The following is a 27,381-nucleotide window of genomic DNA, read 5'->3' on the forward strand; positions in this document are numbered from 1 at the left end:
TCCATATTCACTTCGATCTCTAGTCTGGATCACCTCGCTGGGGCCAGAATACTCGGTTAGCAAAAAAAAAAAAAAAAACATAACGCAGCCAATGGAATTATAGAAAATCATCATCAGCAATTAAGGGACCTAAGCGTTAGTTAACACTTATCACTTTGGCCTCTAAGCACCATTGCAGCGGCGTTGAAGCAAATGCGGTTTGGGCTACGCAATGGCTAAGCGTAGTGTGTGATACGCCGAAGCTCACTTGATAGCTGGAGACTACGACAAGGCTGCGTATGACGTCATCATGATGACGGTGGATGCTCGGTTCATAAATAGTCTATGATCTTAATTCTTGCCAAATTTCTTTGCATTTTTGTGAATTGTTCATATCACATAGTATGGATTTTTGTTGTTTCAAACTCTAAGTTTTTATATAGCCTTGTTATTTTGTAGCTTGAATCATTTATTATAAGAATGATTTACATTTAAAGGCAGTTTCTGAGTTTTTATTACGTTCGAGACATGCTCACTGCACATGAAAAGATATAAGTACAAATTCATAACCCTAAACATTTTACTCAAATTGAACAGCCTTGATACGTTTTTGTTACAAAAACTTCCACTTTCATGAATATGCCAATATAAAAAGGAACACTAAACCAAAATGAAGAACAACGAGTTGATGAACAAAACACAAAATTTAATTTAGTTTGCATTATATGAGTTCAGAAGATTCACACGAAAAGAAGATGAGATTGGCAGCCTTGATAATATATCTACCATATCGGATTACTCAACTTACGAGCACCATCATCAACATCATCACCATTATCATTGTCATCTTCATCTTCACTGTGCATGTGTACGATAAAGTATAATAACGTACATGTGTACGATAAATATGGAGATGTTCATGTGTACGATAAATATAATAGTGTACATATGTAAGACAACAAGAAATTAATTAAGCTAAAACCTACCATGAATCTAGCATGAAAACACACACTAACCGGAATCTCTTATACAAAGTGTGAAGGATGATATTTGGATTCAGTTAGATTTCAGGGATGCCCGACCTCGCGTGTACATGGGAAGAAAGAAAAAAAATTCACATGATATCCACATGTACATCGATGTGTATATACAAAAAATACTCATGTGTACATATATGATATCTCATGTGTACATATGTGATATCCTTTGTTTTTGATGATTCTAAGCATCTAGTTTTTAATATTTTAATCAGTTTGATTGTATATTAGGTGTATATGTGGTACACTATTGTGTTCATTTTCATATTGCAGGGTTTGGAGTGCACAGTTGAAAGTTCATGAATAAAATTGAGGACTAATATGCACATATAATACTATGGGGCCAGAATGAAAAAAATCAAAAACCGACGGACCATTTATGAAAATACACGTAAAGGCCGGGTTGCAACATTAAAAGTATTGTGGTAAATTTGTGAAGTAATTTGATAAAATTGGAAGTTTGAGGCATATTGTGAAAGAAACATGAAACTAGAGGACCAAAAGTGCAAAAAGGTGATACTTCTCCATTGATGTTGCAGATCGCACTTCTCGCCGGATCTTGTTGACGGCAACTGAGAGTCGGCTACGACGGAGCAGACACACGACGAACACGATTTGGAGATGGAGAGGTTCTGGGCTTGAGACGTGGAGAAGCCGATGTTGACGAAACGCGGCGAAGAGCAATGACCACCGCCGGACGAGACCTCACATTGACAACATCTTGGACGGAGGAGCTGAGCACGGAGAGGTAGAGACATAGGTACCATGGTTGAAGCTTCAATCGATCTACGCCATTGACATCGTTGTGTACATGACCTTTACACCACCATTAGAAATATAGTTTGACATATCTAAAAAATAAATATAATAATTGAGATAATAATTGATTAAATTTTTCTTGAAGAAAAAAATCTGAATAAACAAATTTCATTTTACAAAAATGGTTGAGAACTTAAGACGAAGAAGAAAAGGATGTAGATCCATTTTGTTATGTTTGTTAGTAAGAGCTTATGTTTAAATAAAGTAAAAATATATATTAAATTTAGTTAAGGTAATGTACACTTAAATCTAGGCTAATTTTAGTTAGTTTGTAACAAGAAAGTGGGTTTGGATAAACAAAACTATCCTAGTAGTAATATCTGCTCTATTATGTCAATAAAAACTTGAAATTGTCTTTGGAGGTAATCTATACTATTAAAGCAGAATTCCTATTACGATTCTACCATTAGTTTTAAATTTATTTATATTGCCATGCCATTACTTATTTTAGAATCTTTTTAATTTATTTCACCCATTAAATAAGGAAACAAATCTTTTGAAAATAATTTTGTTTACATATACAAGTTGTTTATATTATTTGTAAATAATAAGTTTTTAGTTTGTTTATAAATATGCAATTAATTATTGCTATTAGTTAGTTGTTTTTAACATTAAATAGTTTATGGATTTATTTAAACTAACATATCTCATTTTATAGCACAAATTTTTCTTTATTTGTTTTTTCAGGTTACAATATAAAACCAGTTAGAAATTTAAACCATCTAACTTTTATTTAAATAAAATGATTACTATTTTCATAGTATTGATATCTCTATAAAATCAGTTGTTTAGTATTTTGAAATATAGTTAGATAAATGAAGTTCTTTTTTGGAATAATTGATAAACATGAAAATTTATTGTGTTAGACTAATTTATTTTCATTATATAAATTATATAATTTAAATCAAAATATTTTTATATAAAATAAAATAAAATAATATTACAAAAATATTAGCAAAATTTAATATATTTTTGCATAGTATATCTTTAGAATAAGATAAAATTTAATATAATTTATAGTATATATGTGCCAAAATAAAAATATTAACACAATAAAAAATAAAATATCAAAAATTAAAGTTTTGTTAGAAAATAATTCCGCGATTTGAAATCGCAGGTCAAAATCTAGTATTTGCTTATTTTAAGCGATGCAAAATCACTGAATGATGTTTTTTTTTTGAAAAAAAGGCTAAAATCACTGAATGATGTTACCCGCTATGTTTTCTTCTAAGAATTTTTTTTTGACAAGGTTAAATAATAGATAACAAACATATGCCATCTTCTTCATTGTCTCGGTTTCTGCCTTTATGGCTCAACTTCTTTTACAACTATGAGAAATGAATCAGGTAATATGTAGAACAAAACCATAACATGTCTTTTAACACAAGATTTAGGTACGAATTTTCTTCTTTTTTTTTCATATCAAATTTCTTTTTTTTTTTTTTAACTTTTTTTTTTTCTGGCTGCTCAAACAAGAGAAAATACAGCTCTGACAAGAATACTTTTTTAAAAAATGGATAAATTTTTATGTCAAATGGAAACCAAAACTTCCATTTTTTTATAACCGTGGGAATCCGGCGACCGAGGTCAACCGACTAATCCCACAAGATCCGCAACAGCTACATATTCTTACCATTTAAGGCAGTCCGGATGGCCAACAAAAATCGAACCGCAGGTTCACCGTATTGGGTTATCTCTCAAACGCCACTAGCCACTAGCCACTAGCCACTAGCCCAGCCCCATTGGTTAATTAAAACTTTCTTGCTACATTTTTTTTTGTTCTTCGAGGGAACAGCTACATATCTGAGATTCACCAACTTGCAACACTTCTCAGGCAACATGCACCAACAAACAATAGCCAAACACAACTTGCACAATTCCACTTTGACTTTATTTTTTCTCTTTGTTATTTCATCCAATTCTTTCATGTTTATCACTCTCAGATTTTTCCTGAAAACCTACTTTCTTTGGTTTCGACAACACAAAGAAGAAAAATCTTCTTACAATTTCTAATCTAATCTATTAAAACCCATGTTCGAAATTGCATAGGCGTAACGCGCGCGGACGGTCCGGGCCTACCGAATTGAAAGATAATCGGAGAGTAATCAGGGATTAATCGGGGATTAGTTTAACATGGTTTTATTATATATCATTATTATCTGTGTATTAGAACCAGAAGTGCGTCGTAGTCTGGTTGTTTCTGTGTTCCTAAATGCTTTTCTGGTCGCGGGTTCGAATATCTGTGTATGCGTTTTGTTTTTAACTTTTTTTTGTACTTTAATGAAGGCGAAATGACTTAAATATCCTCATCTTCTTCCCCAGTTTTGTCGATCTGAAACCCTGTCTTCCGCTTTTATCCTTTTCTTCACGATTTTTGGCTGTCTTAACTCGATTTCTCAGTATCTTTACCTTACTATAACAGATCTTCAACCTAATTTATGATTTAAAACTTATAAATTTAAAAAACCGATTTTTAAGCGATTTGGTACAAGACGCCACGGTGAAGAACCGATTCACGTTTATTCGCTGCGTAAACGTTCAACGTGGACGCGTTTTAGAACATGGATTAAAACTGAAGTACAATAAGTACTTAACCCTAAGTTTTCCTTAATAATTACCAACTTGTGCCACTCAATCTTAATTGTAGACATATTTCTTGTTTCATCTCAATATTTGTTAGGGTTATTGTAGCTGTGAATTTTGCGTTTTGGGTTGATCATTATTTTTTAAGTTTTTTATTGTTATAAGGTTAGAGTTGTGATGATGTATTATGTATGCACTGTTCTCTACTCATGAAGGACTAAACTGTGTTAGTAATGTGATTGATATAATTCGTGTTGTTGCTTGCTGTGTCACTGAGACTTATTGTTTGTTTGTCTTTTTAATTTGTTACTTGTACTGTTGAGATTACATAAATTATATTAAGGTTGTTGAAAGTACCTTTTGTTTCTGTATATTTTTCTCCAGTTTAGCTGTGTAAGTTGTGTGTATTAAGTAGTAATTTTTTTATTCTTATTATGTTGGTTATATGTTTTTTTACTTTTAAACTTGTTGTTTTTACCGGACTTTTAAAACAAATATATGAAGACTTGTAGAAATAACTATAAAATGAGTGACAATTAGTATTTGGGTCTTAATAGGTTTTAAACGAATATAGTATTTCTCATAAGAAGACAATAGCGTTGGCATGTTGACATTGAGCATATAAGCTCTTTTTATAAGACAAGAGGAGTGAGCAGGTGGAGATGTTGTTGCCGCCTTTGTGTCTGTTGGGATTGTCTCTTGTATCCCCTGGTGTGGCTGTGTTTGTTTCTCTTTTATTTGATGGGTAACATGTAAACAAAAATCATTGTTAGTTGTATTTATCAGAGTTTGTAACTTACTCTGCTTTTTTGGTTAGGTAATTTAACTGATTTTGGTTGTCGTATTCGTCTTCTTCGTAAGCATCTGTGAAAGTAAGTTTGTAAATTGTTAAATATTTGGCCGTGTAGTTTATATTTGTTTAGCTAGCTCAATGTATGTGTCGTTGAGTTTTAGTTGAGTTGATTGGTTTGGTATATTTGTTTTGAAGTTTATTTGTAAGATTAGACAAAAAGAGAGGTGATCATTAATGATTCGTCTTTTTGGGATTCTAGTATTTGGTGTTTTGATTGTTTGGATTATTGTGGTTTCTTTTAAACAGTAAAATAAATATTTGTGTAAAATTAGATTGATAAGTAAGGGAGATAAATAGACGACCACAAATCTTGGGTATGAAATATTTTTGATTATTGATGTTAGCACAATATAGACAATAATATAAAGAGAATTATGTGTTGATTGTTGCTTACAGATCAATGAAGAGACGGATAACGACTCGAGTTGTTTCTTTGGTGAGGTCAGACCCTGGACAGAACGGATTTGCCCAACCACATCTGTGAGTTCAAATATTAGTTTTGATATCAAAACATAATATAAACCCAGATGCAATATGATAATACACCTGAGAGTTCTAGGTTTGTGTTCGCAATCACTTGGAGATTGTCGAATAGTCTAATCTTGACTGAAGATTAATCTCAGGAGCACCCGTGGTGACTTCATCAATAATGGTTAGTGAGATGAAACGAATGAGGAATGGATGATCACTTATCTTGTGCATGCTTGAGCATCTAGAAACCTCAAAACGATCGACTTTCACAATGGAACCAGCTTTCAAAGATGACATGTAATGATTAGCACGTCCGATGGGAGTAAACCCATGAATCACGGAATCTACAAATAATATTATTCAACAAAGAATCATGAAATAAATTAAAACAATTATGTTAAATAAATGTTATAGATCAAAGATTAACTTACCTTTTCATCAAGGAAGAGAACCGTGATTCCCACAAACTCCTTGTCTTTCTTGAAGTTCAGGGAATCCCAGAAGCGAGGAAGCCAGAGGCTATGCTCTGACTACTATGACCAAGACGGAGAGATTCGAAGGTTAAGTGACGGACGCCGGAACGTTGGTTTGACGAATTGGAGAGGCAGAGAAAAATATTTTCTAGAAGTTGGTCAAATCTAAGAAGAATCAATGAGTTTTGTGGAGATGCAGATTGGGCTCATCAAAGATGAGAATCATATATATAGGGTTTATATAGGGGCTACAAATCAGGAACATTTATGATCAAGCGATTTAAGATGTGGACATGAAGAGTTCACCGGTGAAAAAATAGATTACGAACAGACACATGACGCAACTCTGTAACTCAGACTTGTTTGAGACAGTGATGAAAAGAACTCAAACTCATGTTAAACGACAACCGTTTACAATATGAGAAAACTAGAATTGTTGCAAACTTGAGCTTTTTTCATATAACGTGATGAATCTCATTTAAAAATGAAACCCATAACGCACTTGTAGGCCCGGCCCTCAGAGGAAGCCGAAAAAGCAAGAGCTTCCGACCTTCATAAATATATATTAGGTTCGACCATTAATGTACAAAGTATCATTTAGCTTAGTGGTATAAATGTTGATGTTAATATCTCAATAACCCGGGTTCGAGCCATGGACTTGACATTTTTTCACATTTTTTAAAAGTGGAGCCCACAAAACGCTGACGTGGCATGCTGAGGAGTGAACAAAAAATCATCTATTATAATATAGATTAAATAAAATTTCAGCCCAACTTTTTTTATTTCTTTTTGCCGAAGCCCATTAAAAATGTGATGATCAATCTATAATTATATGGGTTGATATTATGAATTATACAATATAATTTTTACTAATTATTTCAAAGCTTTATATTTTGAATAGTTTTTTGATGTTTACACTATCAAAAACGTGTATACTACAACAATACACGATTTATTAGTATTTAGTTCATATGCACATATTGTAAACATTTATAACATTTTGGTTGTAATGCATTCGATAACCTGTTCTGTTTTAGTGATTGTATATTTAAATCATAGTACAATTTAAGTAATCCAAAGCTGTTAGTATGTTTTTGTTATCACCTTTTTGCTTACGTACGCGAAAAATTAGAAATATGAGAAAATATTAACTATTAAAACCAAAGGTGTAAATATGTAAACAATATATTCAATGTATTAAATTAAAATCCTATAATTCTTTTATGTATGATTTTTTATTTAAACCATTCCTTAGAAAATTTATCAAATTACACATAATTTAATTACAATATTTTTAATATCTTGATTTTTTATTTGAAATACAAAAAAATAGTGTCATTTTAGTAATTTTACTTATAGAACTAACATTATTTTCAACAGATTTATTACATCTTCTATTTCCTTATTTTCATTCATCCTAACTATTTTATTAATTAAATTATTATAACAATATATCACATAATAAAAATATTGCAGATTTTTTTTATTAGTTAATCAACATTAACTTTGTACCATTTATAAAATCGAAATATAAAATAATCGGGTTTTGCATATGGTTAAAAGTTTGGTTTAGTCTATTTTGGTATTTTTATCTTAATTTCAATCGGTGAAAAATTATGTAGTCAAACACATAAGTCAAAAACGTAGTCTATGTGAACAAAATAATAACTTAAATTAAAATAATAAAAACATATTATATATATTGTCACTTTATCGGGTATCAGATTTTTTTGGGTTTGAAATTAGGCCCCGTTTGGATATTATAAATTCATGTGTGGGTTTTGAGTTGGGTCATCTCGAGTTTAGATGGTTCGGTTCTGATTTATAGAAAACTAAAAATATCAAAATAACTAATATATCTGAAACGGGTTCAGAATATTTGTACTAAAAATAACTATATTATTCGATTCAATCTGGTCTTTTGAATAAAATTAATTATATAGCGACATATCTAAAATATATAACACTAATCATGAAAAATAAATATTAATTTATAAAATAAAATAACAAATATCCGCGTATATATTAAGAGTTATTTAATCGGTAGATCATCAAATTTATTTTGTACAGAAAATGAATGCTTCTTTTCAGTGTAGGATAGTTACAGGTAAGAATCTTTTCAGATAACAAACAAAGATCGAACTAAGATATTAGCTTCCCTTTAACTTAACAGAACACCTGAAAGCAAGATTCCCAAGAACATTTTTTTAGTTTGAACTTTGAACTAAAAGCCAACAAAAAACTCAAAGTTATATATATAAATTAATAAAAATGCATCGTTCGGTACGTTGAATAAAAAAACACGACGACGAAGAATTTCGGGTATTGATTACTTCATGTTACTTAAGATTGCTGAATTTTTTAGGGCATAATCGAATCAACAAATAGGCTAAGAGGGTACTAAATAATTTTGAAAGTATATCATATCCTATTCCTGTACATGTGTGCAAAGCAATTCGTTGATAACTAATACAAAAAAAAAAATTAACTGACATCATATATGATGCATATAGTTTGAAATATTTGAAAGATCCTTTTTTCATAATATATTTCATTGTCTACTCCACGAGACAAGTTTGAAATTAAGAATACCATGGAAAGAGAATCTAATATTGTGAAGCTGTGCTTCACAGAAAACAAGATAAAGAAAAGAAAAACATGTCTAACTTTTAATCTTTGAATGCATATTCAGTCATGTCATGACCCATCCATCATCTTTCTTCGAATCTCCTATCTCACTGAACATGTTTGGAGTGGCCCTTTGTATGTAATAACTATGCTTATGATCTCATATATATATGGGTCCATATATATCTCTCCACTAGCCTTATTTGATTTTTGGCATAGTCTCAGTTTTCTGTTCTTATCGTTAAGAAACCCGTGGTAATAGGATGATTAAAGGAGCATCAGATTGCATTTTTTTGGGGGTTTTGGGGACACTAGTCAATGATCTCCCGATTATTAAAACCAAAACATTTGCCAGTAGAGTTTGGATATCAAAACTTGCATAATCAAGAAATAGGAGCATGCATGGTTGTTATAGCAAATTTCGTTTAACAAATTATACATTTAAGAACAGAGGAGTAATTAATAATTTAAAATGGTGCAAATTGCAAAATATTGGAAGACCATGCATGTGTTGAGATCCGGGGGCTAGGTGTAGGGTTTATGTTTGCGTAGATCTAATAACGTGTGTGTTTATGTACGGCCATTTGCAAACATGAGAAAACATTTATTCTTATTTTCTTAACAATTTTTTTTTCTGTTTTATGAAAAAAAAGATGAGACAAGATCATTGGCAGCTGAGGAAAATTGGTGTGGCTTGAATTAGATAACTAATATATTCGGCTTTGCAATATTTTTTTTACAACGAACAGTTATTCTATTACTAAATAATTCGGTGGTTTTGGTAACCAAACCGGAATTGAACAAATAATAAAATAAAGTTTTCTATGGAAAGCTATCTAAAGAATCACCATTCTACATATGTTTATCATGTAACATTAATTTAGACTAATTTTAATTTTCATGTTATAGATTTTTTCGGTAAATTTGTCATTGATTTCAAATCAAGGTTATAACTGCACCATGTCCATCCCATTAATTGATAAAATCATGTGAAACATAACCTTGTAAAAAAACTTAATCTATACGGTTAATTCATTATCTTGAAATTTATAATATGTTATCAATAAGTAACACTGTAACAGATATATAAAAGGGATTGATAAACTAAGCAGAAAACCAATCCGAACGAAAGATATAAGGTGGATGAATTTAGAAAGAAAAGCAAAAGAAACATGAAAATACATAGAAACAGTTAAAACATAAAAAGGAAGAATGAGCTGGTAATAATCAAGTATTATTTTTAGTCAAAAAAAAAAAAAATCAAGTATTAAGGTAAGAAAGTTCATGAATAAAGAGGCTTTGACAGCATGAAAAAAGAATGTAAGAAGTTATTAACAAAGAAGAGGTCTGGTGTTTTGTGTTAGGCTCGGCATGCCCGAACCCAACAACTTGTAACATCCCACACAAACTCATCTCTATATATAGACACTTTTCTTTGGCTAAAACTTGGTGCAATATACACACACACACACACACTTGCAAACACTCTCATAATCCCTCCCAAACAACCCCAAAACTAACAAAAACTTGTTCTCTCATGGCATCATCTGATCCTCAGTTCTACACCGATTTCACATGTTCCGGCGAGACTTCTTCTCAGTTTCACGGCTCTTCTTCATGTCCTGACATCTCAGCTCTATCCAACTACGTCGGCGATGGTTTCAATTCCTTCAACACATCTTCTAACCAAGAATCCACATTTTTGCCCCAAGTTTTTGGGATTTCTGACGTTTTTGTGCCGGAGTACATCAACCACTACCAGAAAAGGGGTGTGAATAATGCCACACAATATTTTCATGGTGGAGATCAAGAATATTACGGCTATTCACCGGAGATCAAGCCCTTGTTCTGTCAGTCCTCTGGAGAGCAATCTTGGGTATATATGCACGTTTCCACATCGTATATTATCTCAAATGGATATAAATACGTAAGAAAATCAAATAAGATATATTTGTATGAAGCAGGGAAATAGTGAAGGAGTGATACAAGCTGAGCCGAACACAAAAGTGGGACGCTATTCGGTTGAAGAACGTAAAGACAGAATCATGAGGTACTTGAAGAAGAAGAACCAACGCAACTTCAATAAGACCATCAAGGTACGTACACACGTATATACTCATTCTTAAAGCAAACTGTATTTAAAAAAAAAACTGTATTGTATGTAATGTAGATCTTAAAAGCAAATTTACCTCATTTATTTGATAATTTTTTTGAAGCTACAATTTTGCAAATTTGAATTATCGAAAAATTTTACATAATTTTTTTTCTCTTTTAACTGCTACATACAATAGTTTATTGTTTCTTGAATAATTAATGGTAAACCTTTCTAACTAAGTTTTGTCTGGATATAAATCTCTAACTAGAGATTTACCGATATTCACAGTTTGTTTCTTATAATTTAATCCATTAGTTAGCTTAGAGGTTTTCAGTTTCATCTTTATTTTAGTTTATGGGTTTTTACCAGAATCAAACTTATTCCGAGAGTTTTAGCATTAAATGAATATTTTAATGTCCACAATAGTATGAATGTCGTAAAACCCTAGCTGACCGGCGTGTTCGTGTTCGAGGACGATTTGCCCGGAACAACGACACATGTGAACAACAATCTCACGCCTCTAAGAATCACAACAATCATTCTGAAAAAGACGAAGATATGTTTTCTGGATCAGACGACTATCTAATCCAGGTTTTACTAAATATTCGTATCGTTATCCCAAACAGTATTGTATTTACAATAATCAGTTGTAAAAACTAATTAACCAATATTGTATTCCAATTTTAGCAGATGAAAAACGACGATGGTTGGCTTCACGAAGCAATGTGTAATCTGATTTATTTTCCTTGTGAACTGTACCCTCCTAGTGATGATGCTCATCATCCAAATACATGAAGCTTATTAGTTTAGTTTAATTATAAGAAGCTTAATTACTTTATGATCAATTTATCATGTACTAACTATTCACGGGGTTATAATGAGCATGAAGATTCTGCCTAGTAAATATATAAAAGAACTTCATTTGAACATCATAGTGTCTTTGACGTGAGAGTAACTCAGCCAATCTGAATACAAGAGCAAGTTATTCCTGTTTATATACATTTTTTTTAATATAGAAACTAAGACCATCTCCAACAATAGATATGGTCTTAGAGTTCTAAATTATTTTTTAATTGAAAATAATCAAATTAAAAAATTTAGATACTTGTTTAGTTTTAACCCCTCCAATGATAGAACCAATTAAAGGTTCTAAGTTTCAAAATTTTGAAAACTTGTAATAATAGATTACTTGCATCACATTCTATAATTAAAAAAAACTTATAATTATTGAATTACATAAAATTTAAATTAATTTGACATAAATTACATAAAATTTAAATTAACTTGACATAAAAACATATAACATAGATTGAGAAATCATAAACAAAATTACAATTCTAAAGACAACTGAACACAAAGCTAAAGTAACATGAATACAATTTCCATGTCAATTACATCCTCTCTCCATTAGCTTAACTAGATTCTTCTTGAGTATACACCATCAGTTGTTCATCATCCCCTGTTTTCAACACATATATAGTCAAACATCAAAGTAGGGTAAGGCCACTTTGAATAAGACTGCCACCAAGCTTTGAGAACCGAGGTGGGGTCTTCTGGTACCACAAATTGAACTCAAGCAGGTAACAAATGTTATATAAATATATCCAGAAGTCAGATGAATATATTCATAACTACGACCAATGTATCGTTCAACCAAACTATATCTCAATATAAAATCATCTGTCCAACCATGATAAACTATAAACCGTGAAACTATAACTAAAAGACTCTACCAAGCATTGATCACTTAAGTAAATTTGATGTAGACTGAACAAGCTGCCCTAGTTAACATCTAACAACCAATTCCAAAAGAGAACTGAAGTTACCTGTTTGGGATCTCTTTCAAGATTAGTAATGGACGAGCCCATCTTTGTTAGTTAGGTTCTGTTCTCTGGCTTCATGATACGAAAAGTTCACCTGCAAATATTGGTGAGATAAATCAGACACACACACATCAGAACAGTAATTGAGAAAAATCCTTAAAATAAACCTTTGAAAGAAAAAAACAATCTTTAAAAGGTATGAGGAAACATATAAACAAGTCTCCAAGAGATGAGAATATACAAAAACAAAACCCAAGAAACCATTTTTAATCAAAAAAAAACCGAAGCGAAAGTTTAAACAAGAAACAACATATATCAATCGAAATACATACCTCTATGTACATGCAAGCAGATCAAAGATGGCTGGAACAAAGGACGAAAGTTTTTAATCTCCATTGTCGGAGATCCAATTGTCCGTGGATTTTGTTCATCGAGTTTGGTGGTGATGTTCCTCAGTCCTCTGGTGCTGGCATGAGCCTGAATGGAAGACCGGAAGAGACGTCGGAGCAAGAATCAAAGTAGCCGGAGCTCATATAGTTTTGCCGGTGGAAGTCGTGAGTTCTTCCGATCCCTTCTCTTGCCTCCACCGTTCTCCACCGTCGCTCTTCTCGTTACCGCTCTCTTCCTTCTTCCTGTTCAATCCATCTCCTTCCTCTACCGTCTTCTCCATCAAACTCCATCCTTGGTAATTCACCAATTAGGGTTCCGAATTGAAACGAAGCGAAGAATTGGAATGAGGAAGCGTTGTGGCCTTGTGGGTTTTTTTTTCAAAAGCACTAACAAATGAGAAATTGACACGTTGCAACTTAGATATGGTTCCAAAAGTTCTATTTTTAGAACCACATCTATCTATTTTTACTCTTTTTGATTTAATTTTCAGCATATAATGAGATAGAACCATGACATAGATACCTCTTAGATACTCCATTGGAGATGGTCTAAGGCTTTACTTTATCGAAAAAGATAATTCTTCAAGGGAGGGTTAAAAAGATTGTTGATATTATTTATGGCAAACTACACCTTTTAGGATTCGAATAAATCGGTGAGTCCACAAAAGATTAACTAACTAGTGGAATTAAGGAACCAATGTTTATTAAGGAATATATGATGTAAATTTTAATCACAAGACGAATGACTTAGCGTAACATTATATGAAGAATAATGCCGATTAATTGGTCGTAACAACAAAACACAGGCACATGATAAGTTGTACACAAAATTCTTGCAGTGGTAGGTGATACGCTAGAGAATATTGTCTACAAATTAAAGCAAGATTGATAGGGTGTACTAATGCTATGTAAATATAGAGTGTGGAGAGGGGAGACATGATACGGAATCAAGTTCCAATCACTTTTGAAGACATATAATTCTTGAGACGAACACATATAATAAGACTTTTAAAATCTGTAAATTATATTCTCTGAACTTGTCCCCTTTATATTATGCTTTGACGAATATGTGTGAAGTTGAAGGCTGAGCTTACTTTTTTTTTCCAGTTTCTCAACACACTTCTAAATTCTAATGATAATTGTATGAATATTTTGTACCTAATTAGCAACAAAACTGATATGTGTATATTTTTACTTTATTCAGCTCATTTAGATCCAACATTTTATTACTATTATGTTTAAAGTGTATAAAATCGACTTGAAAATCATAAGTCGAATATACGATATGTAGAAGTAGAATGATTATCATATTTTCTACTCATATTGGTATCAGATTTTAATATCTATATTCAATCACACAATCGATTAATGTAACAAAAGTCTTAGACATCAAATATTCACCTCAATTCGTGCTCTCATATTTTTACGCTTTAGGCCTAATGACTTCTCGAAGCGAATTCATACATAGTCTTCAGATTTTTATTTATAAAATTGTACATTGATGCTACTGAAGTGAGTTGACTCTGCTACTTGACTCGAGTACACAATTTAACGAAGATATTAAAGTCAAAAGCAAGATATAAAGATCGCATCAAGTAATCATTAATTGTTATCTTCCCGTTTGTTTCATACATCAAGAAAGATAAATCAGCGTGTACCCATATTTTCAATAATGTCGGTGAATTTCCACTATCTTTAAACTTTTTGTGTCTTCTATGTATAACTGGTCAATTTGAACAGGAAAAGGCTATAGAGTTGATTCATTTTTCTTTCTAAAAATTAATTGATCCAAAGCACTAGAGCACAAATTCACCTCAATATATAATAGATTCTTCTATTTTATAGATATGTTGGAGATCGTTTTTAATATACGACAATTATACAAGTATTCACGATGGTTAAGCACTTCATTCAGCTGGTATGAATGCTGCCATTTAGTACTTGAAACAACAGAAAATAATAAAATTCTAAAGTGTATATAGTATAATGTATTTTGGAGGCCGGAACTGCACCTTCAAATGTTGTGATGGGTTAAAAATAAGTAACAAAATGCTTTATTTGTCCACTTCACAAAGATTCGGTGTTGGATTTTCCAAATAGCCTGTGTGTTACCGTTAGGCAGTGAAGGTTGCTCTCTATGCATGCTGAAAATGAAAGCTGTAGTCGAGAACTTACCCCTTCAACGGGAGAAATATTATCTATGTTTTAATGCACTTATTCCAGTATATATTTTCAAGAAATAATAGCCATTCAGGACAATTTTATCAAAATGTTCGACATAAAAGTAGTGCTATATATGTAAACAAACTGCGCATATAGTTCGTGGGTTTTTGGAAAATAAGATAATGCACGATGGCCACACGACATAATGGGTTAACCTTTCCCACTGAGTTGGGAAAATTCTTACTCCTTTTTCCGTCTATATAATTTTTAAGTCACCTAAATATCCAATCATGATTCATGACAACGATTAGCAAAGTTCACATCAGAAAGTGGGAAGCTAATCAAAAATAGGGGCGTATTTAAGACTTCTTAATTATTGCATGCAACTGTGTAATACTCCCTACGTTTTTTTTATATAAGTCGTTTTATAAAAAAATTTATGTTTCAAATTATATAATGTTTTCGGTTTTCTATATAAAATTTATTAACGCTTAATGTTATATGACCAATGATAATATATATTTTATTTTATTATTGGTTGATTTGTGGTTAGGTAAATTATTAATGATATTTTTTTTTAGAAAATATAAAAAATTAATGATTTTTTAATTTATGTGCACAATTCTAAAACGAGTTATATTAAAAAACGGTGGGAGGAACAGCGATCTTGTTATTCAAATGTGAGTTTTCACTTTCATTATCTCTTTCCCAATTTTCTCCTCCAGACAAGACATCCCTCTCATATCTCCTTTTTCCATTGCAAATATTATATTGTATTATTTTCCATTTACGTACTTTTATATTTTTGGAAACACCTAGAATCAAAAAGGTGATACGGCAAATTTAGTTGAATACATATAAGTCTAACTTAAGCATTTTGGGTCGTTAACAAAAATATCAAACAGTATATTTATATTTTTTAACACATAAAAATAATTTTGAGTTTTTTCCTTCAAATAAAAATATAACTGAGGCCTGAGTGATTTATCATTAATGCATAAATATATAATACAAGTAGAGACAATTATATATCTTCACCTGAGATAATACATTACATTAAATAGTATTATACTCGTTAGCAAAAACAATAATGATTATATTCAACCGGTATATTAAACTATTAAGAAACACAAATTTGGTATTCCGCAAAAAAGGTAGCTTAAATTTGTACCGTATAGTCATTTATACTATTATTTAAGAAGTGAATACTTGTCATTTTTTTCATGATTTTAGTAAATTTGCTTACGTGTTTTTTCCATTATTTTAGAATAAATAATTAGTTTAATTAATATTATTATTTAACAATTTATTTTATTATATATATTTATCATGATATTTAAGATAAATAATAAACATTAAACTATTCTACTGATATATAACTATTATTTTAAAAATATATTTTAATATACAATTATCATGATATTTAAGACATTCAATTAATCAATAGATATTAACAATATCTACAGATATATCATAATTACATTAATCTTATTTATTGTTTTGGAACAGGTTTTTCTTATATTTATTTCATGATTTGAATGACTAATATTATAACCGGTTTTCTGATTCTTATTAGAAATATTGATCCAAATATAAATTATTATAATTTTTTTACATAAGTATACAATATTTTTAATTAATCGATTTCTTTGGTTTATTCGGTTGGATCGGTTAATATATACTAAACCATATCCATATACTGTGGTTTTTAAAAATAACATCCATTCGATTTATTTGGTACTACAAAATCTAAACTATTTTCTCAATTTTCGTTCGGTTCAGTTTTACCGGATTGAACACCTCTAGGCTATTATTATTTTGTTAATTTTTTATGGGTTGTGGTTGCTTATAATCCTTTGATTGTCACCGGATTTATTTTCGGTCCAAATACAATAAATCCAATTTTTAATTTGATTATTACTATAGAAAATATTTTGATCCAAAAGCTACATGCATAAATAAAACTATGAAACAATATAACATAATTTAGTATATTGATTACCAATATCAATATCGAAGTATTATAACATAATATTAATTTAAATTTTGTATCTAATTAAATAATTTTAAAATAAAATAAATATTAGAATTAAAAATTGTTATATATATATTTATATATTAGTTCGCACGAGGTGCGGGACATCAACTACTATTCAAAGAAATATGAATATGAGAACAAAGGCATCGGCCATGCTAGGCTCTGAATTTGGGCTTTAGCTTAGACCCATAACAAATTAACTACTAAGCATAGTCCGCTATGTTGACTTCGAAAGTCAAAGACTACTAGAGGCGTGGCTCATGGTAGTATCAAGCATGAGTTTTAGCATCAGAGATAGTAAATCATAGTGTATTGATAGCCAAAAGTGAAAGCCTACGAGAAATTGTAAAAGTCTATAAGTATAACTTGCTATATAATATAGCCACTCAAACATATATTTAAATACCTACATAATTTTTATTCTATTTTTATTATCGTGAATGCCATTGTGTTTAATGGCAAGACGCATACCATATACAGTGTGTTCTCTTGAAAGAAACTAGCTAAAAAACTTCAATGTATATGAATTGTTTATTTAAATATAGCAGTCGATGGTTTAAGGGTTATTTATACGTATAAAATGAATTGATTCAACGTTTACTTGTATCTGCACTAACATGTTCATGCTTTGATATAAAAGAGGTATATATTTTCTGGTAAATATTTATACCTATAAAATGAACTGCTGACATATCAATTCATTCTCTATGTCACAAAACTCATTTAACCATTCTTTCGTATAATTGCTAAAAGTTTTTTTTTTAAATGGCATTATACACGCTTGTGATTAGTCAACTCAACTACTAACCTGGGGGAGTACCAAGTGAGTGTAACGTGATCCCACATAACTAACATGAATTACATTTAAAACATTATTTCAAGTATTAATCTCTCAGACCAAAACAGAAGTAGTAATCAATCTCCATTGTTTTACTCACTATTTATACCCCGCCCCCTCTTTAGGAGCTCTCAACATTCACTTTCGATCAAGCAGAAGAAATAGAGACAATGGCTGTCAATTACGAGGACCAAACCATATTGTTCGACTTCGTAGTCAAACAAGGTAACGGCGTGAAGGGACTGATAGACTCTGGCATGTCTTGTGTTCCACAGCCTTTTGTCCAACCACCCTCTGAGCGAATTGCGACCCTAAACGGCCAAACATGTGAAGCTGCACAGCCAATCGATCTTTCCCAGCTAGACGGTCCACACCACAAGGAGGTGGCCAAACAAATTGTTGAAGCTGCCGAGACGCTTGGCTTCTTCCAGGTTAGTAATGGCATTCAGACATATAGCATCTTGGTTGGTGTAGAATATTTTTTCATGCAATATAGTTAGCAAAACCACAAAAAAGAGCCATATATTTTGACCTGGATATACTAACGTTAGATACCTAAGCTAAAAATGTGTGTGAAGTATGTTTAATTTATCGTCTCTTACCAAATGCATGTCTAATAAGGGAAGACTATAATTAGAGGAATAAATGCAAATGGCAGGTGGTGAACCATGGTGTTTCGGTAGAGCTGCTTGAATTGCTTAAAACGTCGGCTCATGAGTTTTTCGCACAACCTCCTGAGAAAAAAGCGATTTACCTAAAAGAAGTGAGTCCAAACAAGTTAGTTAAGTACGGAACGAGCTTCGTGCCAGAGAAGGAGAAGGCCATTGAGTGGAAGGATTATGTGAGCATGCTTTACACCAATGACCATGAGGCTCTTCAACACTGGCCTCAACCATGCAGGTATATATGTACAAAAAAAGTATATTATAAATACATCAAAGTTGTTTTGATCAAAAAAAATATAAATACATCAAAGTTGTGTGTTACACAAGTAGAGCATGCTATTTTGAACTAAGGTGACAAGTAAACTATTTTATAAAAGACATTCATCGATTCACTCATTTTCAGTTAATTTTAAAATAATAAACTCTAGAAAGTTAATTAACGAATTTGTATATATATGTGTGACAGAGAGGTGGCACTTGCTTTTTTGAAATCATCCATGCAAATGGTGGAAAGAGTAGTTGAAGTATTGATGGAGGATGTAGGAGTGAGACTAGAAGAAGAGAGAATGAACAGTTTGATGGGGACCAAGATGGTCAACATGAACTACTACCCAACCTGTCCCAGCCCTGAGCTCACCATAGGCGTCGGTCGTCACTCCGACATGGGTATGTTGACCGTTTTATTACAAGACGGGATTGGTGGTCTCTACGTTAGACTAGACAACGGTGACTGGGCCGAGATCCCTCCTCTCAATGAAGCCTTAGTCATCAATGTTGGCGATACTTTGCAGGTTTCTCATAGTTAAAACACACATTTGGCATTGAATGGCTTAAACTCTCTATATATATACATATATTAATTTAATTATATACAATGTTAGATTCTTCTCTACTTAGAATACTCTAGTGCAGTACCCAAAATTCTTTCATTATCAGGACTTCACCTAAATTTCCTTTTGCAGACAATTCTATAATGAATTCATTAGTAATGTTGCTAGAACAATTTGGATCAAAAAAATAAAAAATCTCAAATTACTTGTATTAAAGTGATAAACCCAAGGCCAAAAACCAAATTACAACACAGCAACTTGCTATCATCATACTAGACCCACCACAATTTGGATCAAAATATTTTGGTTCTTTTAAGGAGATGATTGTATCAATATTTATTTGGTTTCTTTATTACTTATAGTGTTAATATTATATTTTGTTCTTTTATATAACTTTTCTTTACATGAGAACTTTACTTGTTATCTAGACCACCTCAAATTTAAAGAGTAAAGTAGTCGTCTGATATATGAATTACGTTTTTGTCGATTGTTATCTAAACCACCTCAAATTTAAAGAGTAAAATAGTTGTCTAATGTATATAATAAGAAAACTAATGCATTATATAAAAAATTTATCAACAGATTCTAAGCAATGGGAAATACAAAAGTGCGGAGCATCGGGTTCGAACCACAAACATCGGATCGAGAGTCTCTGTGCCCATTTTCACGGCACCTAATCCCTCGGAGAAGATCGGTCCGTTGCCGCAAGTGGTGAAGCGTGACGGGGTGGCTCGTTACAAAGAGTTGTTGTTTCAAGACTACATGAACAACTTCTTCAGCCAGCCACACGACGGCAAGAAATCTCTCGACTTTGCTCGTGCCGATTGATACTATTATTACTTTTACCTGTTTCTATGTGCCAAATTAACCATAATGTGTGACGTCGTTGTTTCCTTTTGTTATCTCACAATTAATAAATACTGCCTTCTTCGTGTGCACTCTATAAAACGTGATGCAACTTAGTGAAATGCTCATGCATATTAAGCTAAACTAGATTTTGATACGCGCCCACGCGGGTATATTTTCTTAAAAATATGATGCTATTTGTTTTTATGTCACTATTTAGAGTTGGGTAAAAAACTCGAATTCAAAGAATCGAACCGATCCCAATCCAAAAAAGTAGTATCAAATCTGAACCGAAATTGATTAAATATCCGAATTATTCAAAATTTTGGTATTGGAAGAACTGAAACCTAATCCGATCCGAACCGAAGTATTTTGGGTATCTAAAATATATTTATATACTTATATATATTAATTATTTTTTGTTTTAATATAACATAAAAACATCCAGAATATATATGATGCTTTTAAATTAGTTTAAATACTTTAAAATATATACAAATAATCAAACGTAAGTATCTAAAATTGTTAAAATATACTCAAAACTCCAAGAATACTTAAATAATTCTCTATCCAAATATTTGAACCAAACCAATTTATATGTTAAGTTAGGTATTCTGACATATGTTATTCAAATTTATATGTAATATATTCTATTGTTTATAGATTTTTTAAAAATAAAAGCATATAATAAATTTTAAATTTTTTAAATAATTTAAATTGGTTATCCAAATCCGAACCGAATCCTCAAAGATCTGAACCGAACACGAAATCTCACACAGACCCAAAAACGAACCATAACGCCCACTCCAAATCACTATTATATATCTTATATGTGTCATTATAGGTTACAAAAATATTTGTTATCATATAATTAATCATATTTTGTATGTACCATCAAATAAGTTTTCTTATAATTAATAATATTTTTTATGTACAATCATATAAATAATCGCATATATTATATTTTTAAATTTCAATGTGAAATATAAAAACCATAATTTAAGTTGGTGTTTGAAATTGGGCCTTATATTGTATTTTTTTATATATATTGAAAACATTTTTATAACGGTTATTAGAAAATATGTTAGTAAAAATCAAAATTTGAATATATGTATATTTTTAAATGAATTTTTGATATAAATCAATTTTAAATTATTATTTTGATTTGAATATTTATATCAAGTAATATAAATTCATTACTTTTTAATATATTGTAATGGACTTCTAATTTTTTTAATAGCGTAAGCCTATTATTTTTTTTTCCTAACTTATTGTTATTTATATTTTCAAACATCATTATTTTTTTAACTATCATCTCCGTTGCCAAACAAAAATTTAAATACTTCAAACTTTGATAACATAGATAGTTGGAATTTCTAACGAAAATTTTAAAGTGCTAGAGTCTGACCTAACTAATGATTATCTCTTTCATGATTTTTTCTTTCGCCAATTTCTGCAAGGGTTTCCAATTTATATATCGAGACTTTTCTTCTCATTTATTTCTTATTAATTTGAATTATTATTTCCACGTTTCATCTCGTTTTCATGGGGTTTAGATGTACCATCGGGTTCTATCTAAGGTCGTCGCAATTTTTAGTTGACTATAAGAGAACAAAACGACAATTATATTAAAATTACTACACCGTTTTGTCAATGCGAAGATGTATGGTACATATATCTGGAGAAAGTCCGAAACTGGATGTGACATGAATACTTACTTTCTAGTGTTTTTTTTTAATTTGGGGTATTCCCTGGGATCCAACCTATGTAAGAGTTTAGACTAATCTATAAAGAGAGGTGCAGACTACGACAGGGGCGAAGCCAGACCTCTTTGAACTGGATGCACTTAATAAATATTAGATGATAAATGTTAAATTAGGGGGCATCCAACTTAGGTTTAAGAGTTGTGGTGCATCTTAACTAAATAAGCCATTTTCACCTTAATTTTCTATGTAAAATTTTCAATATCTAAATAATTGTGGGTGCACATGCATCCTTACTCCTCAAGCTAGCTTTGCCCCTAGACCACAGATAAATTTTCGGGTATCCAAATGTATCGTGAGCAATAAATATAGATCGCATAGTCATATGTAGAGTTAATAATTTTGCAGCCGAGGAGAATCAATTTCTAACCTAAACTAATAGGGTTAGACAAGGTTTCTAGTTCTGACGTTGGACGTTTACCGATTGTCAAAGCTCGTGTCATTGCTTCTATAAAGAAGAGTTTTAAATTTTCATTCAAGCTCAATTTTAACTCGATAACTCGGATTCGATTAATTTAATTCTATGATAAATGACGTGTTTAAATAACCTACTAGCAATTCAAAAGGTTAGATTTCTTGTACTCATTATCTTATATTATTATTGTGTAAGGTCATAATGTTTATGTACGGAAAACATCAACTGCATTTGTATCACACTAGCTACTCGCAAATCATATTAACTATTCTGCTAACAGTTTTAATTATTTTTTTTGAAACACAAACAGTCGATAGACATCAGTCCGAGAAGACATAGGAGGAAGTTCCCTACTCTTATGCAACTTTGGATTAGATAGTTTCAACCTTCTAATCTAAAACTCTTGTGTATACCTTGTTTTTTATTTTTATTTTACCAAAATATCACTTATTAGGCTTTTGTAACCCTAAACTTTCATTTTATATATTCATAGTTTAGCAAAAAAAAAAACAGTCGATAGAGAATGGCTTGAAACGTTATTCTTAGGCTACAACATTTTAAAGAATCTAGTTTTTACACGAAACATTTTATGACTTGAAAGTATAACGTCATTCTGTCATTTTAATTAGTCGTTCCACGACATGATTAAATCGAGGACCCATTATGATTATACTAATTACCTCGCGTCTTCCTCTAAACAAAGAATTATTTATACTGTATTCATCAACGCATGCTCTCATCATCGATTCGTCACACTCGCATGTAACTTTCTCTCTCTCTCTCTCTTTGTTTGGCGTCGCATCGCATATATTATTATAGTTAGAAATTTCAATGCTTCATATATTTTGGAGCATATATGAGAATGTGCAAAACTCTTGGGGTATGTCGATAGATATGGTTTATATATACTTAGTTCATATATAGGTGTTCTGGTTTACTTTTCCACGATAACTTTTTTGTCGTTCTAAGCATCGTATAAATGATAAATCAGTTGCCAAAAGAATAAATGATAAAATTGTTATGAAAGTCAGAGAACACAGCGCCGCATAAGTTGAAATTATAAATGATGTGGGGCCCGCTGCACTATTTGCACAGTAGATTTTTTTCTTTATATATACGATCAAGTTCGATCGTTTCAAACACACACTTCAATCTTCCCTTCTCTCTCAGATAAACACTTTCTTTCAGTGTTATAATTTTCTACGGGTATAAAATTTTGCCCTTATATAAATTCCTGCGATACAAATAAATTCCAGTTCTTTTTATAACACGTTATCAGCACGATCACTCTGCGATTCGAAATACAAATGGCAAACATCGAGAAACTCCAGTTCCCGGCTCTGAAAGTAACCGGCGAAAACTATGTCAGATGGGTCACAAATGTGAAACCCTATCTTGTAATAAAAAAGATAACCGAAGCGATAAAAGTCGGTAACAAATCGCCACCCGAGCATATAGCCGAAGCGATAATCTTCCTGAAGAAGCACTTAGATGAGAATCTAACTCACGACTATGGAGACGTTGAGGATCCAGCCGTACTATGGCAAGCCTTGAAAGACAGATTCGATAATCAAAAGGAAATCAATCTCCCTCACGCTCTTGAAGAGTGGAAAACCCTCAGGTTTCAGGATTTCCAAAGGGTTAGAGATTACAATTCCACTATCTTAAGGATAGTTGCACAATTAAAATATTGTGGTAACCCTGTCACCGAAGCAGAAATGCTTGACAAGACATACAATACTTTCCACAAAGAACACAACGTCTTATCCCGAATTTACAGAAAATGTGGGTACACCAAATTTTCTGAATTGATGGTAACACTCATGTTAGCTGAAAAGAACGATGAGTTACTAATCAAAAACCATAATTCCCGACCTACGGGAGCCAAGGCATTTCCCGAAGTGAATGCTACGGCGGTAGAATATTCGGGAAGGAGAAACCAGACCAACCGAGGTCGTGGTCGGCGTTTCAACAACAAACGTGGAAAGCCTTACTATCCTAAAAGTATTAGATCTAACAAATGGGTTAGATCTGAACAACCTCCTAAAGGAAAAGAAACCGAAGAGGATACCACAAAGAAAAGTGAGACTGTATGTTACAGATGTGGATGTAAAGGACATTGGTCCCGTACCTGTCGTACTCCCCCACATTTGTGCAAGTTATATCAAGAGTCCATAAAAGGAAAGGCTAAAGAGGTGAATCTCACGGAAAATGTTGAAGGGACCTCATACCTTGAATCCTCCGACTTCGCTAATGAGCTGGACTAGATTACTCCTGAAGAGAATCGAAATGCCTATGATAAGAGTATTGAATAGTTTTTAGTATTACCTTGTATAATTATTATATTTCATGTTTTAAAAAAAAAAAATAATAATAATGATGTTTTTAACGTCATCTTATTGTATAATTATGTGTTTCCTTATATGAATGAATTTTATGTTTCTCTTTTATTAATATTTATGACAATTTCAGAAATGGATCAGAATGGTAATGAAGCAAAATCCAAGAAACGGATTCGTGAAATATGCATACCAGATAGTGGAACAACACACACTATTCTGAGACAAAAGAGATATTTCTCTGATATAAAACCGACAAGAATTGTCGTCAATACAATATCAGGTCCTGCAGACGTGATTGAAGGAACTGGTAAAGCAAATTTTACTTTACCGAATGGAACAAAATTTTCCATAAATAATGCTCTATATTCTCCAAGTTCTAAAAGGAATTTATTGAGTTTTAAAGATATATATCTTCACGGATATGATACTCAGTCTGCAACTGAGGATGGAAAGAAATACATGTATGTAACTTCTGAGAAATGTGGCAGAAAACACATATTGGAAAAGTTTCCAGAACTTCCTTCGGGGTTACATCATACTTATATCGATGAGATCGAATCAAATCTTTTAGTAAAACAGAACCCAGAAGAGTTCACATTATGGCATAATCGCCTTGGCCATCCAGGCACTACAATGATGCGTAAAATCATAGAAAGTTCACATGGTCATTCACTGAAAATCCAGGAGATTTCTCAAGGGAATAAAATGACATGTGTTGCATGTTCTCTAGGAAAATTGATCGTAAGACCATCGCCAACCAAAATCGATAAAGAATCACCAAAGTTCCTTGAAAGAATTCAAGGTGATATATGTGGACCGATACATCCACCATGTGGACCATTCCACTATTTTATGGTATTAATTGACGCATCCAGTAGATGGTCACACGTTTGTCTATTATCATCTCGAAACATGGCATTTGCGAGATTTCTAACTCAGATAATCAAACTGCGGACACAGTTCCCTGATTATAATATTAAAAGGGTTAGATTAGACAACGCTGGTGAATTCACATCCCAAGCATTCAATGATTATTGTATGGTAACGGGAATTGAAGTTGAACATTCTGTGGCTCATGTTCATACGCAAAATGGTTTGGCTGAATCGTTAATTAAGCGTCTGCAACTGATTGCAAGACCATTGATCATGAAATCAAAACTTCCAACCTCTGTATGGGGACATGCTATTTTGCATGCAGAAGCACTCATTCGAATCAGACCGAGTGCATACCACAAGTATTCCCCACTACAATTAGCGTTTGGTCGAGAACCAAATATTTCCCATTTAAGAATCTTTGGTTGTGCAGTATATGTGCCTGTAGCACCACCACAACGAACAAAGATGGGACCACAAAGAAGGTTGGGAATATATGTTGGTTGTGACTCTCCATCGATTATAAGATACCTAGAACCACAGACTGGTGACGTCTTTACAGCACGTTTTGCTGATTGTCATTTTGACGAAAATGTATTCCCAGTTCTAGGGGGAGAAAACAAAAATGTTGGAAGTGATATAAAATGGAGTGTACCATCATTGTTATATCTTGATCCTCCCACTAAAGAGTCAGAACTAGAAGTTCGACGAATTATGCATTTACAGAGTATAGCTAACCAGCTACCTGATGCATTTGTAGATACCAAGACGGTAACTAAATCTCATATACCAGCTGCAAATGCTCCTGCTCGTATCAAAATGCCAAATGAACAAGAAAAGGAGGATGACACACGAGAGCCAAAAACACGCCTGAAGCGTGGTAGACCTGTTGGTTCTAAGGATAAGAATCCTAGGAAACAGAAGAAAGCTGAAATATATGATGCACCCAAAATAGCAGAAAATATTTTGGAGGAAATAAATGATAAGGATTCTGATGAATCAGAGCATCATGAATCAGAGCATCATGAATCGAAAGATAATCATGAGATTTCTATTAATTACATCCATAATAAAAGGATATGGAATAGAAATGAACAAAATGACCTTGATGATGCTTTCTCATATATTGTGTCAAGTGAAATAAATGAAGAAATCGATGATCCAGAACCAAAATCTGTCTATGAATGTCAAAAGAGACATGATTGGGAACAATGGAAAAATGCAATACAAGCTGAACTTGATTCGCTTAATAAACGAAAAGTATTTGGATCTATTGTGCTCACACCTGCAGATGTGAGACCAGTTGGGTACAAATGGGTTTTCGTTCGAAAGCGAAATGAGAAAAATGAGATTACGAGATACAAAGCTCGTCTAGTGGCTCAAGGTTTTTCTCAAAGACCTGGAATCGATTATGAAGAAACGTATTCTCCAGTTATGGATGCCATTACATTTAGATTC

General features: G+C 32.1%; 2 protein-coding genes across 5 annotated transcripts; both read left to right on the top strand.

The window, feature by feature from the left end:
* The first annotated feature begins 9,648 nt into the window (after positions 1-9,648).
* Positions 9,649-11,835, top strand: LOC106400360 (two-component response regulator-like APRR1). 4 transcript variants are annotated; one of them, XM_022698180.2, is made up of 4 exons: positions 9,649-10,719; positions 10,805-10,939; positions 11,365-11,529; positions 11,626-11,835. In XM_022698180.2, the coding sequence occupies exons 1-4, from the start codon at positions 10,381-10,383 to the stop codon at positions 11,731-11,733; spliced, it is 747 nt and encodes a 248-aa protein (XP_022553901.1). In that variant the 5' UTR covers positions 9,649-10,380; the 3' UTR covers positions 11,734-11,835. The 4 variants fall into 4 exon arrangements, with proteins under 4 accessions (XP_022553901.1, XP_022553903.1, XP_022553902.1 ...); XM_022698182.2 differs by having other exon boundaries at positions 9,653-10,719; positions 11,629-11,835; XM_022698181.2 differs by having other exon boundaries at positions 9,658-10,719; positions 10,808-10,939.
* A 5,877-nt stretch (positions 11,836-17,712) lies between these two features.
* Positions 17,713-20,622, top strand: LOC106400351 (scopoletin 8-hydroxylase). The gene is made up of 4 exons (XM_013840725.3): positions 17,713-18,620; positions 18,848-19,089; positions 19,321-19,645; positions 20,267-20,622. Exons 1-4 carry the CDS (start codon positions 18,360-18,362, stop codon positions 20,510-20,512), a joined length of 1,074 nt encoding a protein of 357 aa, XP_013696179.1. The 5' UTR covers positions 17,713-18,359; the 3' UTR covers positions 20,513-20,622.
* The last annotated feature ends 6,759 nt before the right edge of the window (positions 20,623-27,381 follow it).

Source organism: Brassica napus, chromosome C3 (assembly GCF_020379485.1).
Source record: "Brassica napus cultivar Da-Ae chromosome C3, Da-Ae, whole genome shotgun sequence".
NCBI lineage: Eukaryota > Viridiplantae > Streptophyta > Magnoliopsida > Brassicales > Brassicaceae > Brassica > Brassica napus.

Coding starts and splice junctions, on each gene's coding strand:
- LOC106400360 (XM_022698180.2), top strand. CDS start 10,381: ATGGCATCATCTGATCCTCAGTTCTACACCGATTTCACATGTTCCGGC. Junction 10,720..10,804: donor CCTCTGGAGAGCAATCTTGG/GTATATATGCAC, acceptor ATTTGTATGAAG/CAGGGAAATAGTGAAGGAGT. Junction 10,940..11,364: donor ACTTCAATAAGACCATCAAG/GTACGTACACAC, acceptor TGTCCACAATAG/TATGAATGTCGTAAAACCCT.
- LOC106400351 (XM_013840725.3), top strand. CDS start 18,360: ATGGCTGTCAATTACGAGGACCAAACCATATTGTTCGACTTCGTAGTC. Junction 18,621..18,847: donor AGACGCTTGGCTTCTTCCAG/GTTAGTAATGGC, acceptor TGCAAATGGCAG/GTGGTGAACCATGGTGTTTC. Junction 19,090..19,320: donor CACTGGCCTCAACCATGCAG/GTATATATGTAC, acceptor TATGTGTGACAG/AGAGGTGGCACTTGCTTTTT.